Genomic DNA, 11,355 nt, shown 5'->3' with positions numbered 1-11,355 from the left:
TCTCAGCGCCAGGCGAGGGCTCGCTGCCTAGCGTGTTTATAAGCGTCGTATCCTGTAGGCAGAGGGGTGCAATAAGCACACACATTCCCATTGTCCTTTCTTTTCCAGCTGCAACTGCAACTCCTCCGTGCCACGGCCCGTGAAGGTGGTGGCTGTGGGGGGGCAGAGTTACCTCAGTGCCATCCTCCGTTTCTTTGTGAAGCAGCTGGCGAACAAGACCCCAGACTGGCTTAGCTACATGCGGTTCCTCATCGTCCCGCTGGGTAGGTGCCTCTGTCCAGACCCCGCCCAGCTGGCGCGAGTCCTACTTGACCCCCCTGCAGCCAGAGTGAGGCTATCGGTGCAGGCCTTGTTCTAGCCTCTCCCTGTTAGTGTGGCTAAGCCGCGGGTGCGGGGTCTGACGCTGACATCCAGGGGTGCACAGAGGGGGGGCTGAGCAAAGCACATCTGGGTCTGTAGCGGGTGCCCGCTGGGTGGTGGCCGCCTCCTGCTGGGGATACCAACACAGCAGCTGGGAAAGGTCTCTGCGTTGCTATGGAGCTGCGTAAAGGCCCGTCAGGATGGGTGGGAGTCTCGGGTATGGCATCCACAGGACAGCTAGACCATCGCTCCTGTAACAGCATCCCTGGGGCTGTAGGGGGCGCTGCCCATGCCCCTCGGAAGCACCTGGCTGAAGGACTCCTCCTGCGGGCGCTGTAGTGCACAGCAAAGAACCCCCACAGGGGACGCTAGAACAATACCCCCCTTTCTCTCCTCCGCAGGCTCCCACCCCGTAGCCAAGTACCTGGGCTCAGTGGACAGCAGGTACAGCTGCACGTTCCTGGACTCCGCCTGGAGGGAGCTGTTCGGCAGGGCCGAGCCCCCCGGGACAGGTGAGGGGCCGTGCAGCACCAAGCACTGTGTCCATGGCCCCCGTGCTGTTGGACAGGGAGGGCTGTGGGTCGCTGTTCCCCAGGGTCTAGCGAGGGAGCAGCTAGAGCTGGTCACAGTCTGTGGGGTAGGGGTGGGCCCGGCTGTTGCGATGTGGCTTGGGCTCCCCTATGGCAATGGCTATTCTGTCTGCACAGAGCAGGCCTGGCCAATTCCTTCCTGAGCCCTGGTTTAGTCCCTGGGGCCTGCCCCCAGCACCAGGGGTCACAGCTCCAGCCCGGTGTGCAGTGGTGGGGGGGGTTGTCTCTGGTGGGGCCAGGGGGAGCTTTGGGTGAGAACGTGTCCTGCCCCCTTCCTACTGCAGCATAAGCTCTGGCCCACCAGCCTTGCTGCCTGGCCACCTGCTTCTCCCTCAGCCGCCCCTTCCTGGGGCAGAATCCCCTCTGACCCACACACCCCCTTCCCCTCTGCAACGAAAGCACCCTCTCCTCTGCCGCCACTCAGCCAGCGGGGGGCGCCCTGGCTCTGCTGTGCGGCTCACCCCTGCTGCGGGCTCGGGGACAAGGAGGCAGGGAGCAGGCTCTGTGGGGATTGCTGGTCACACCCCTCTCTCCCCTCTGCCCCCAGAGCCATTCGATGTGGTGGGCCGCATCGTGCAGTATGTGGGCGGAGCCAGCACGACCCACCAGCTGCCTGTGGCCGAGGCCATGCTGACTTGCAAGCATAAGTTGTAAGTGTCGCCCGGGCGACTCTCCTGCGGCAGGGGGCTGGTCGCACGTTACAGGCACCCAAAAGACCCTTTCAGTTGGGATAGCAAAGCTGTTAAAGATCACTGCCAAGGCGGCTGGGATCGGGTCTCCTGGGTTCTGGTCCCTGTTCGGGGAGTGAAGACTGGTGGTTAGAGCAGGCAGCTGGGAACCAGGATTCCTGGGTTCTCGTCCTGGCTTGGCCACTACTCATGTGTGACCTCGGACACATCACTTCCCCTCTCCGTGCCTTGTCTTGTTTCCACCTCTCTCAAGGCTGCCCCGACTGTGGGTGTGTTTCTGGAGTGCCAGTTCCCTTTGTGTCCCAGCCCCTCTGGCATGGGGACGGGAACTTACCCGCCTCATCAGGTGGGAGCTGTACCGTGGTCACTGTCAGTAATGTGGTGGGGCGGGGGGGGGGGGGAGGGATCGTTCAGCCCGGCGAGCTTCGGATGCCCCTCATGCATGCAGGGTGAGGCATTCCCTGCCCGATGGGCCCCGGCTCACCGCCCACCCCCCAGCAGACCCTAACACTCGTCTCCTCTCCCCGCAGCCCGGACGAAGACTCCTATCAGAAGTTCATTCCTTTCATTGGGGTAAGGCTGCCCCCTTGGGCATCTAGTTCTCCCTGGGGCCCCTCCAGTGGGGGCCCAGGAACACCGCTGGGGTGGGGCAAGGCCCATTGTGACCCTCCAGTTTGAGCCCTGCCTCACTCAGGGTAGGGCTCCCTGCCTCCAGCCCATCAGTGTTGGTGCTAAAGCAGACTGGAATTAACCCCCCTACCCTGGCCCTGGGTCAGTTCTTCTGGGGGTTAATCCCACTCCCTGGTAAGCAGGTAACTCTCGGGACTTCTGCTGTCGTGGGATCCACGCGGGCAAAACCGCTCCAGAGCCAGGCTCTCCGGGGTGTGCCAGCCCCATTGCGTCTCCGACACCCAGAGGGCCTGGATCACGCTGCTCAGCCCCAGACTCACTGCAGTGGCTGCGAGGGGTGTGAGCTCTGCTGGCCACCAGGGGGCACCATCCGCCCACTGAGCAGGGAATGCAGTGACTTTTGCACGAGAGTCCCTTCTCCCCATAGTGCGCTGGGACTGCTGCTCCGAGCTCGCTGGGCCCTGAGGCAGGCCGGCCGAAACTGAGGGCCTCCGCCCAGGCCCCAGGCTGCCTAGAGGAGAGACATGCCAAGGTTGGGCCTCTTCTAGGAGCATGGGCCTGCGAGGGTTAAACCTCGGGAATAATCAACAGTGATCAGAGCCTCTCTGCTGTGTCCTTTCCCACAGAGGTCTGCTTGCAGGACTGGAGTTAGTGTTTCCAGCCCTTCGCTGCTGCCTAGTGGATAGAGAACTGGCCTGGGAGTGAGGAATCCTGAGTTCTATTCCCAAGTCTGCCACTGGCCTGCTGGGTGCCTTGAGCGAGTCACTTCCCTGCTCTGTGCCTCAGTTTCCCCATCTGTAAAATGGGATAATGCTTCTGCTGTAGCCTGACTGGCTCTGCATAGTGTGTCCTGGGGCATTGGCTGGGTGATGCTCTCTGAGCGAAGGAACAAAGGGGGAGGGCAGCTCCCAGTGCCTGGAGGGGCTCGCTGTTGTCCGGATACTTTCAGCGCACTGGAGTGACAGGGCGGCTCCTTGCCCTGCCATTGTAAACACTCCAACACAATGTCCCAGAGGGTGAGGCTGCCATTGCTTTGGGTACTGGGATGCCAGCCAGGGTTGATGGCCAGGAGAGGGCATCCCCTACTCGCTGTCACCCAGGGGTGCATGGTGCTTAGCCTGTGGGCAGCCCAGATGCAAAGATCCTGGGGGGTCCTGTCCACCTAGATTTCTGCACGGAGCTGGTGGAGCGCGAGTGGGGATGTAAGCTCTTCTCCCATGGTGCAGGAAGGGTTAACGACAACCTTGGCCCTGCGGCTCTGGGGCTCCAAGAGGAGCAGGCTCAAATGGCTCCTCCTGGGCGGGCTGGCAGTATTGATTTCCAGCGCGGCCTGAATTGCTGATCTCTGTCTCCCCATTGCAGGTGGTTAAAGTGGGCCTCATCGAAGATTCCCCTGCAGCCATAGGTACGTCCCCTGCCAGGGTCCAGGCCAGCTGGGACTGGTGCCATGTCGGGAGTCCGGGGGCACAGTTCCCACCTCCCCGAGCTGCTCTTAGGCTCGGTGCTGAGCTGGGCAGGCCCAGGGCTCCCTCCGCAGTCAGCAGGGCCAGGAACATGGTTGGTTAAAGGCAGGGTGAGGCCCCATCTGGCTGAGACACCCTCCCCTCCTACCTACCCCCCTCCATCCTCCCCCTTCTCACCCTCCGCCCACAGCCCAGCCTCAGCTCAAGGGATCCACTTCCAGCTGGGCTTTTACTGCCCCCTGCTGCCACTGGAGTGGGGGGTTATCCAAGCAACGGGATCTGCCCCTGGGATCCCCCCTCCCTCAGCTCCAGGCTGCTACTTGGCTTGTTCCCCTCTCGCTCCGGCTGGACAGGGAGTGACGGCCGGATCCCCGCAGGGAGGCTGGGGGCTGAATTCGTTTGGGCTGGGGGGCAGGGGGGTGATGCAATGCAAGAGTTCAGGCGTTGAAGGGGAGTCACCAGGGCTGTGGAACCTGCCCAGGGAGGAGACAGCACCTTGTGGCTCAGGACGCTCCTTAGCCTGGTACCCCCAGAGCGCCCCAGGTCCTCCTCTGGGCAGGGTCTGGGAACTCTCTCACCACAGGAGTGACTGGGCGGCTGGCGGCAGCAGCGAGCTCATCTCCCACCAGCCCAGAGTGGGTAGGGGCCTGGCTGACACACCTGCAATAGGGCCTGGGCCTGCTCCGACTGGGGCACGGCTGGAGACGAGAACTTGGGGAAGAGGAATGCACCAGCATTGCGGACTTGGTGCCTGCCACGGAGCCCCTGTGGGGAGACAGGGGAGGGAGCCCCTGTGGGTGGGGAGGGAGCCCCTGTGGTGAGGCCGAGGCGCCCTGTGGGGAACCAGGAGGTCTGGGGGAGAAATTAGTCTGAGTGGCACGGCCCGGAACCTGCCTCACCCTGCTCTCTTGGCAGGAGATGGAGACGATGCACCCGTGGTCAGCCTGACGGTTCCCTCCACGTCCCCCCCCTCTTCCTCCGGCCTGGTGAAGGACGTCTGTGCCACCCCCCCATCCTCGCCGTCCATGAGCAGTGGGCTCGCTGTCGTGGGGTGAGGCAGCCTTGGCCACCGGCCCCGTGGTCGTTAATGAGGAACCCCATGCCCCAGCGGGCAGATTGGCACCATCCGTGTGTGTGCAGGGCCTAGCCCGCTGGGGCAGGGCTGCGACTGGGCATCCCGCAGGGCAGATAATTTCTGCCATGTTCCAGCTGGGGAGAATGAGGCCTGGTTGGGGGAAGGGACGAGCTTAGCCACACAGGGAGTCAGCAGCAGCTGGGGGAACCCTGGCGTCCGGGTGCCCAGTTGTGTGCAAGACCATCGTGGTAGAGCGTATCTGTGGGCACGTGCTCAGTAATAGCCTCTGCCATCGTGGGGTCAGGGCTGTCCAGCTCTTGGAGCTCCTGGTGCTGGCAGGTCCCTTCCCTATGAGTGCCCTTGAGTGGCTGGTGCCCCCGTGCCCCCAGGCAGTCCTCTTGAGTCCTACATCTGGGGCTCGCTCTGAGCTAGTGCTTAAAGCAAGAACACGGGAAGTCAGGACTCCTGGGTTCTGTCCCTGGCTCTGGGAGGGGCATGGGGTCTAGTGGGTTAGAGGAGGGGGACCTGGGCTCTGTACCTAATTCTGGGTCAAGTCACGCTACCTCTGTGCTTCCTGTGCCCTCGGCAAAGCAGGCAGGCATTCACTCGCCTTCTGAATGTATCAGAGTTAGTTACCATTTGCAGGGGGCATTGGGATCCCCCAGGAGCTGTCAGCCCAGGAGTCTGGCACTGAATTTGCTCTGCTGGGCCCCCAGTATCCTGGCACTGGGATCCAGAACTCCTGGGTTCTCTTCCAGCTCTGCCACTGACTTGTTATAGGTCTTTGGGCAGGGCCCTCCCAACCATGCCTCAGTTTCCCCATCTCTGTGATGTGGATGGTACTGTCCTGCCCCTTGGGGGTGAACCCCTGCTCTGCCCAGCTGCTGCTGATGCTTCCCAACTGTCCTCAGGTCCCCCAGCAGCCCCTATGGAGACGTCATTGGCCTGCAGGTGGACTACTGGCTCGCTCATCCCACGGAGCGCCGGAAGGAGGGCGAGAAGCGAGATGCCAGCTCCAAAAACACCCTCAAGAGTGTCTTCCGCTCGGTGCAGGTGTCGCGGCTGCCCAGCGGCGGGGAGAGCCAGCCCTCGGGGACCATGGCCATGACAGTCGTCACCAAAGAGAAGAACAAGAAAGGTTGGTGCGCGGGGGTTGGACGGGCGTCAGGCTGGTAGCACTGGCCCCCTGTGACAGGGTGGGGAATGGAAGCTGGGGCCTTTTCCCTCTAGGGGTGCTGCCTCCAATCTGGCCCCAGGGCAGTAATGACCTCAAGTCCTCTGATCACAGTGTCCCCATGGAACATTGTCCATGTGTCGTCTCCGGAATTGGCACTAACTGGCCCATCCCTTGGACATACTAGAGGCAGCAGACTGTCTAGGCCCTGTGTGTGGGCCCCAGAGAAGTCCTGCTAGCTAAGGGGGAAGCCTATTCTGAACCTCCTCTGAGCTAGGGGCTCCGCCAGCCCCTCTTCTCCCCACAAAAAGTGCCAGGGGCTGCAAGCGGCAAGGCTGTGTCCTCAGGAAGCTCCCACGCTGCCCTCTGCAGGGTGCCCGGGGCTAAGCATGCAAGGTGCTGCTGTTTGCAACCCAGCTCTGCCTTCCCTCTTCTGGAGGCAGCGGCAAATGCGCCCCTCTCCCCCCACTCCCCGTCATTGGTGGCTCTGCTACTGCCACGTCTTTCCCAGCCCCCTTGTTCACCCCATACTCTGGAGGAGCTGACTGAGCGGGGGTGTCACTGGGAGGCTGTCAGTCTAAACAGGCCCCTGCTCTTTCGCACTGGGCACTGGATTCTGCCTTTCTCACTGCGGCCGACAGCGAGAAATGGAACATGCGCGCAGTCTAGTCCATGGCAAGAACGTGGGCAGAAGCAGTTCGGAGGAGACTCACTCACAGCTACGAGTACTTCCGTGGGTGGGGAGGAGCTTTCGGACAGTGTGGTCATAGACACTAAGGCCAGACACGCCCATTAGATCATCTGGTCTGACCTCCTGGATGGCCCGGGCCAGAGAACGTCACCCAACTCCCAGGGGTGACTTCCTGCACTGAGCCCAGGCGCGTGGGTTTGACAAAAGCATTTGCCCCAAAGGCATCCAGGCTGGATGTGGAGACACCCCCTGATGGTTAATCCTCCACACTAGGAATGTTGATGCCTCATTTCCAGTGTGAATGGGTCTGGCTTCAGCTTTCACCCCTTGGTTCTCGTTCCACCTTCTCTGCTACGTTAAAGAGCCCGATAGTGCCTGGGGTTTTCTTCCTGGGAATGTCCTTACAGTTCCGCGAAATGTGGAGCTAGAGGAATTTTGAAGACACGATGGGTAGACTGAGTGACCAGCAGAAAAGTATTGGAGACAACTGGAGCTCAGCAGCCACTAGCTACTTCTGGCAGGCAGATTCGGTCTGCAGGGCACATCCGAGAGTTCAGCGGGCGCTGGAAGGGGAGCTGGTGGCAGAAGAGCAGGAAGCAGCTCTTGGCTGGATGATGCGTCTCCTGGGTGGATCCGAGGAGCTGTTCGTCCGCAGGGACCAGCAGAGGATGGTACCGAACGGGCTGCCGTGGCTTCAAGGTGCCAGGAATGGAGATGCCCCGTAGGAAGGAGGTGGTACTCAGAACCAGGACTGAGTCGTCTCTTGACCATGATGATAAGCTAAAGCTCTCTAATGGCGCAGACACAGGCCAAGGGCTGGGAGCGAGGCCCGACACATTCCGCCTGGAACCGAGGGGCCAGTGTTTAACAGGGAGGGGGATTCGCCCTTGGAAGAACTGCCCCAGGGACGGGGGGTGGGGAGGTTCTCCAGCACGTGGCATCTCCCAATCCAGACAGGACGTCTCTCTGTGGCTTCGCTCCTGCCTGACGCTGAGGCAGGGCTCCCTGGGCCGGGCGAGGCAGGGGTCAGGCTGAAGGTTCACAACACCCTTCTGGCCTCAGGCTTGCTGAAGGTGCAGCTCTGGGTTGCAGTTTTCCCACTGCGCAGGCGGGCGGGCGGCTGCTGTCTGTCAGTCGAGAGGGAAGGCCGTGGCGTGGGGGCCCTGCCTGAGTGATGGGGCGGCTTGGCCTGGGGGCTCAGGCTACGCCCTTGGCCCTTGACAGCTCTAGTACAATTTAATCCATCTTTGCCATTCCTTGGTGTTGGCAGAAGGGCTCCCTTCCCCCATCTGAGGCTGGGGAGGGGCCGAATGAACCCCAGGGCTCCCTGATGTGGGGGCAGCTCCAGCAGTGCAGGGTTTACAATCCAGTCCAGAGACTGTTCCCGCCCCAGGCAGAACCCGTCTGTCCTCAATCCCGGGCTCGGCCGGGGACATGGGGCACCCTGCCTGGGAAATGGGCCTCAGCTCTGTGGAGCTGGAGAGGGGAGTGGGGGGGGGGGTTGGCCTACTGGGCTGTGTTGGGCCCCCAGCCTGCTGAACTAATCACTACAGGGCCTTGAAATGCCCCTCCCACCTTGGCCAGAGGAGGGGGAGCCAGGACTCCTGGGTTCTTTCCCCATGTCATCGCTGACTCACAGTGGGGCCATGGCTATGGGGTGGTGGTGTGCAGCTATGTGTCTCCATAGGCGCCGACTCCGTGGGTGCTCTGGGGAGGGAGCACCCATAGGGAAAAATTGGTGGGTGCTCTGCACCCACCAGCAGCTCCCTGCCCCAGCTCACCTCCACCTCCGCCTCCTCCCCTGAGCACGCTGCGTCCCCGCTTCTCTTCCCAGCGCTTGCTGCCGCGAAACAGCTGTTTCGCAGCAACAAGCTGTGGGAGGGAGGGGGGAGGAGCGGGAATGCGCTCAGGAGAGGAGGCGGGGCCAGGGTGGGGATTTGGGGAAGGGGTCCAATAAGGGCAGGTTGGGGCGGGGACTTTGGGGAAGGGTTTGGAATGGGGGCGGGGCAGGGGTTGAGTCAGGGCGGCAAGCACCCACCGGCGCCAGGAGAAGTTGGCACCTGTGTGTGTGTCTGAGGCTTTCCCAGCATCTCTGCATGGGGCCCTGAGCTCAGTCCTGCTCTGGCTCCCAGGGCAAGTTCTGCTCCCCCACAGCCCTCCTGGCAGCTCTGGGCTGGGACAGTGTCTCGCTGGCCAAACCTAGCCCAGGAAAGTGGCCTACCCCTTGCTGCTGCTGCTGCTGCAGTGCAGGGCCCTGCCCCGAGTCTGGAGCTTGGCAGGAAGGAATCAGGTGAGGCCCCTTCAGCCAACTCCAGCTTCCAGCTCCCTCTCTGGAGCTGCCCTCTGGCCGTGGGGTGTCCAGCCCCCCCTGCTACCAGCTGTTGTCCTCTGAGCTGTGAGCCAGAGTCGAGCCAGGTTGAGTCACTGCCCTAAGAAACACACTGGGGTGCAGTAGATGGGGCCCCGGATGCCTGGGTCTGGCTCTGCCACTCACGGCGTGACCTTGGGCGCATCACTACCCCTTGTGCCTCAACCCTCCCCCCCACACACACACACACGCGATGGGGCGCAGACTCTGTAAGTGCTTTGAGAGCTATATATGACCCACTAGCACCCACGTGGGCTCCTGACTGACCCCTCAGAGACTCTGGGGAGCTGAGCACAGGGCCCCAAGGTACTTCTAACAGCCAGTGCTCGACTTGCACCCATTTGGGGCGTTCTCTCTCTGCCATTCCCAGCCTGTGGCTGCCGGTTCCTCCATCCCTCCACGGCAGGACTTGGGGCGAGGCTGGGCACTGAGTGCAGGGTCCATGTGTCACCACCAGCCTCTGGGATGCCACATCCTGCCTCTTGCCCAGCTGCCCTGCCCTCAGCACTGCCGTCTAAAGGCTTGTGCTGACCACCCGCTAATCCGGGCTCCCCTGCCTCTCGTTCCAGTCCCCACCATCTTTCTGAGTAAGAAACCCAAAGAAAAGGAAGTGGATTCCAAGAGCCAGGTGATTGAGGGCATCAGCCGGCTAATCTGCTCTGCCAAGCAGCAGCAAACCATGATGAAAGGTAAGGCCTGCCTCTGCAGTGCAGCTACCTCTGGGGCAAGGCAGCTGGTTATACAGGGGTCCCTCGTCTCTCACTGAGATGCAGCCACCTCTGGGTGGGAGCGCAGTGATATTTATAGAAGGATGCTGAAATGCAACCAGCTCTGAGGCGAGGCAGCTGTTGATCCAGAGGTCTCTTGTCCAGCGTGGAAATGCAGCCACTTCTGGGGTGGGGCAGCGCTTTAACAACCACCCCACAATACCAGTGTTGGAGTGGCAGGTGGGAATTATCCAGTCTGTTTGTTCAGTTCCAGGGCTGGGACAGTGTCACTTGCCATCCAGTGGGGGCAGCATAGGCGGGCTAGGGGCACAGGAGCCTCGGAGCTATAGCTCAGCAGGGGCTAGCTGCCCCAGGCCACCCCCTGCACCCGAGCCAGCTGGTAGGCCCTGCTCTAACCTCCCCCGTTCCTTTGCAGTGTCCATCGACGGGGTGGAGTGGAGCGACATCAAGTTTTTCCAGCTGGCCGCGCAGTGGCCCACGCACGTCAAGCACTTCCCTGTCGGACTCTTTGGCTCGAAGCCAGCGTGACAGCGCCCGCCCTGCTGCCGGGCAGCACCCACCTGCCAGGCCGAACCCTCAGCCAGCGGGAAGCCTCTTCGGCTACATCCCACTCTCCTTACGTAACTGTGTTGGTATGTTCTGCACTGGGAGGGCTGGAGGAGGGAGCACTCCAGTGCCAACCTTTCATCCCCCCATCACCAGCTTTGTCTCCAGCTGCCACCGACCGCTTCCTCATGCGTGTGTGTGTGTGTCTGTGTCTGGGCGGGCGTGTGCACCGCACTGGATCCCCGTGCGCAGCAGGGAGGGACCCCAGCCAGCCCGAGACACGCTCCCCCCTCCAGCCCGAAGCAGCCGTGGCTCCCTGAACAGCCAAGCCAGGGAGTGCTTAGTGTGTGAGAAGGCTCTTGCCTGGCACAGCTGGCCAGCGGCTCCGCCCTCGCCTGTGGCCTACACACCCCTAACCCCCTGCTGTAGCCCTTCTCCAAAAGCACAAGCAGCCAGGCCACAGGCTGGGTCCCCACTGCCATCTGCCCTGGCATAGCATGTGGGCACAGGGGCCCTTCCAGCACAGCCTGCCCCCTCCTGGAGGCAGTGGGCACTCGCTGATGCCCAGGGCCACTGCACTCCAGGCAACGTGTTCGCAAGCAGGAGGAGAGCCCTGGTGTGTGATGCTGCAGCTGTTCTAGCCACTGGTGGCTTTGTGTCTAGCTGGAAGATGAGCCCATGAGGGGAGCCCCCTGCTGGTGAAGCCAGAGATGGGGCAGTGGGGTTTGGAGGTGGGGGAGGGGTGTCTGCCTTGCCTGGCCTGCGGCAGGGGCGTGCTCCGACCTCCAGCTTTGTGTAACCATCCCCTGGGCACTCGTGTTTGTCTCTCTCCTAAATGTTTGCCAAGACCTAGTTGCTTAAATTTATCCCTGCCCCACTGCATCAGTGCCCCCCCCCCACCTCCCCGTGCCTGTCACCTTTGCCACATCACGCTGCCTAGCCAGGCACCACAGGACAGCAAACCCATATGCCAGAGCAACCAGCTCTGGGTCGCTGCAGGCTTGGCTTTCCCACTGCCCCTCCCCCCATCCCATGCTCAGC

The 11,355-nt window shown here is 62.1% G+C and overlaps 1 protein-coding gene across 1 annotated transcript; it reads left to right on the top strand.

The window, feature by feature from the left end:
- Positions 1–101: 101 nt before the first annotated feature.
- LOC135977520 (phosphofurin acidic cluster sorting protein 1-like) lies at positions 102–10,430 on the top strand. Its single transcript, XM_065578790.1, has 9 exons — positions 102–263; positions 762–872; positions 1,498–1,600; positions 2,170–2,212; positions 3,632–3,674; positions 4,648–4,783; positions 5,719–5,945; positions 9,610–9,729; positions 10,184–10,430. The coding sequence occupies exons 1-9, from the start codon at positions 239–241 to the stop codon at positions 10,294–10,296; spliced, it is 921 nt and encodes a 306-aa protein (XP_065434862.1). The 5' UTR covers positions 102–238; the 3' UTR covers positions 10,297–10,430.
- Positions 10,431–11,355: the final 925 nt, after the last annotated feature.

The sequence above is a fragment of the Chrysemys picta genome, unplaced genomic scaffold (assembly GCF_011386835.1).
Source record: "Chrysemys picta bellii isolate R12L10 unplaced genomic scaffold, ASM1138683v2 scaf2, whole genome shotgun sequence".
NCBI classification, from domain to species: domain Eukaryota; kingdom Metazoa; phylum Chordata; order Testudines; family Emydidae; genus Chrysemys; species Chrysemys picta.
Note: the sequence above shows the minus strand (reverse complement) of the source record. Positions and strands in the feature narration are given on the sequence as shown.

Coding starts and splice junctions, on each gene's coding strand:
- LOC135977520 (XM_065578790.1), top strand. CDS start 239: ATGCGGTTCCTCATCGTCCCGCTGG. Junction 1,601..2,169: donor CTGACTTGCAAGCATAAGTT/GTAAGTGTCGCC, acceptor CTCTCCCCGCAG/CCCGGACGAAGACTCCTATC. Junction 4,784..5,718: donor AGTGGGCTCGCTGTCGTGGG/GTGAGGCAGCCT, acceptor AACTGTCCTCAG/GTCCCCCAGCAGCCCCTATG.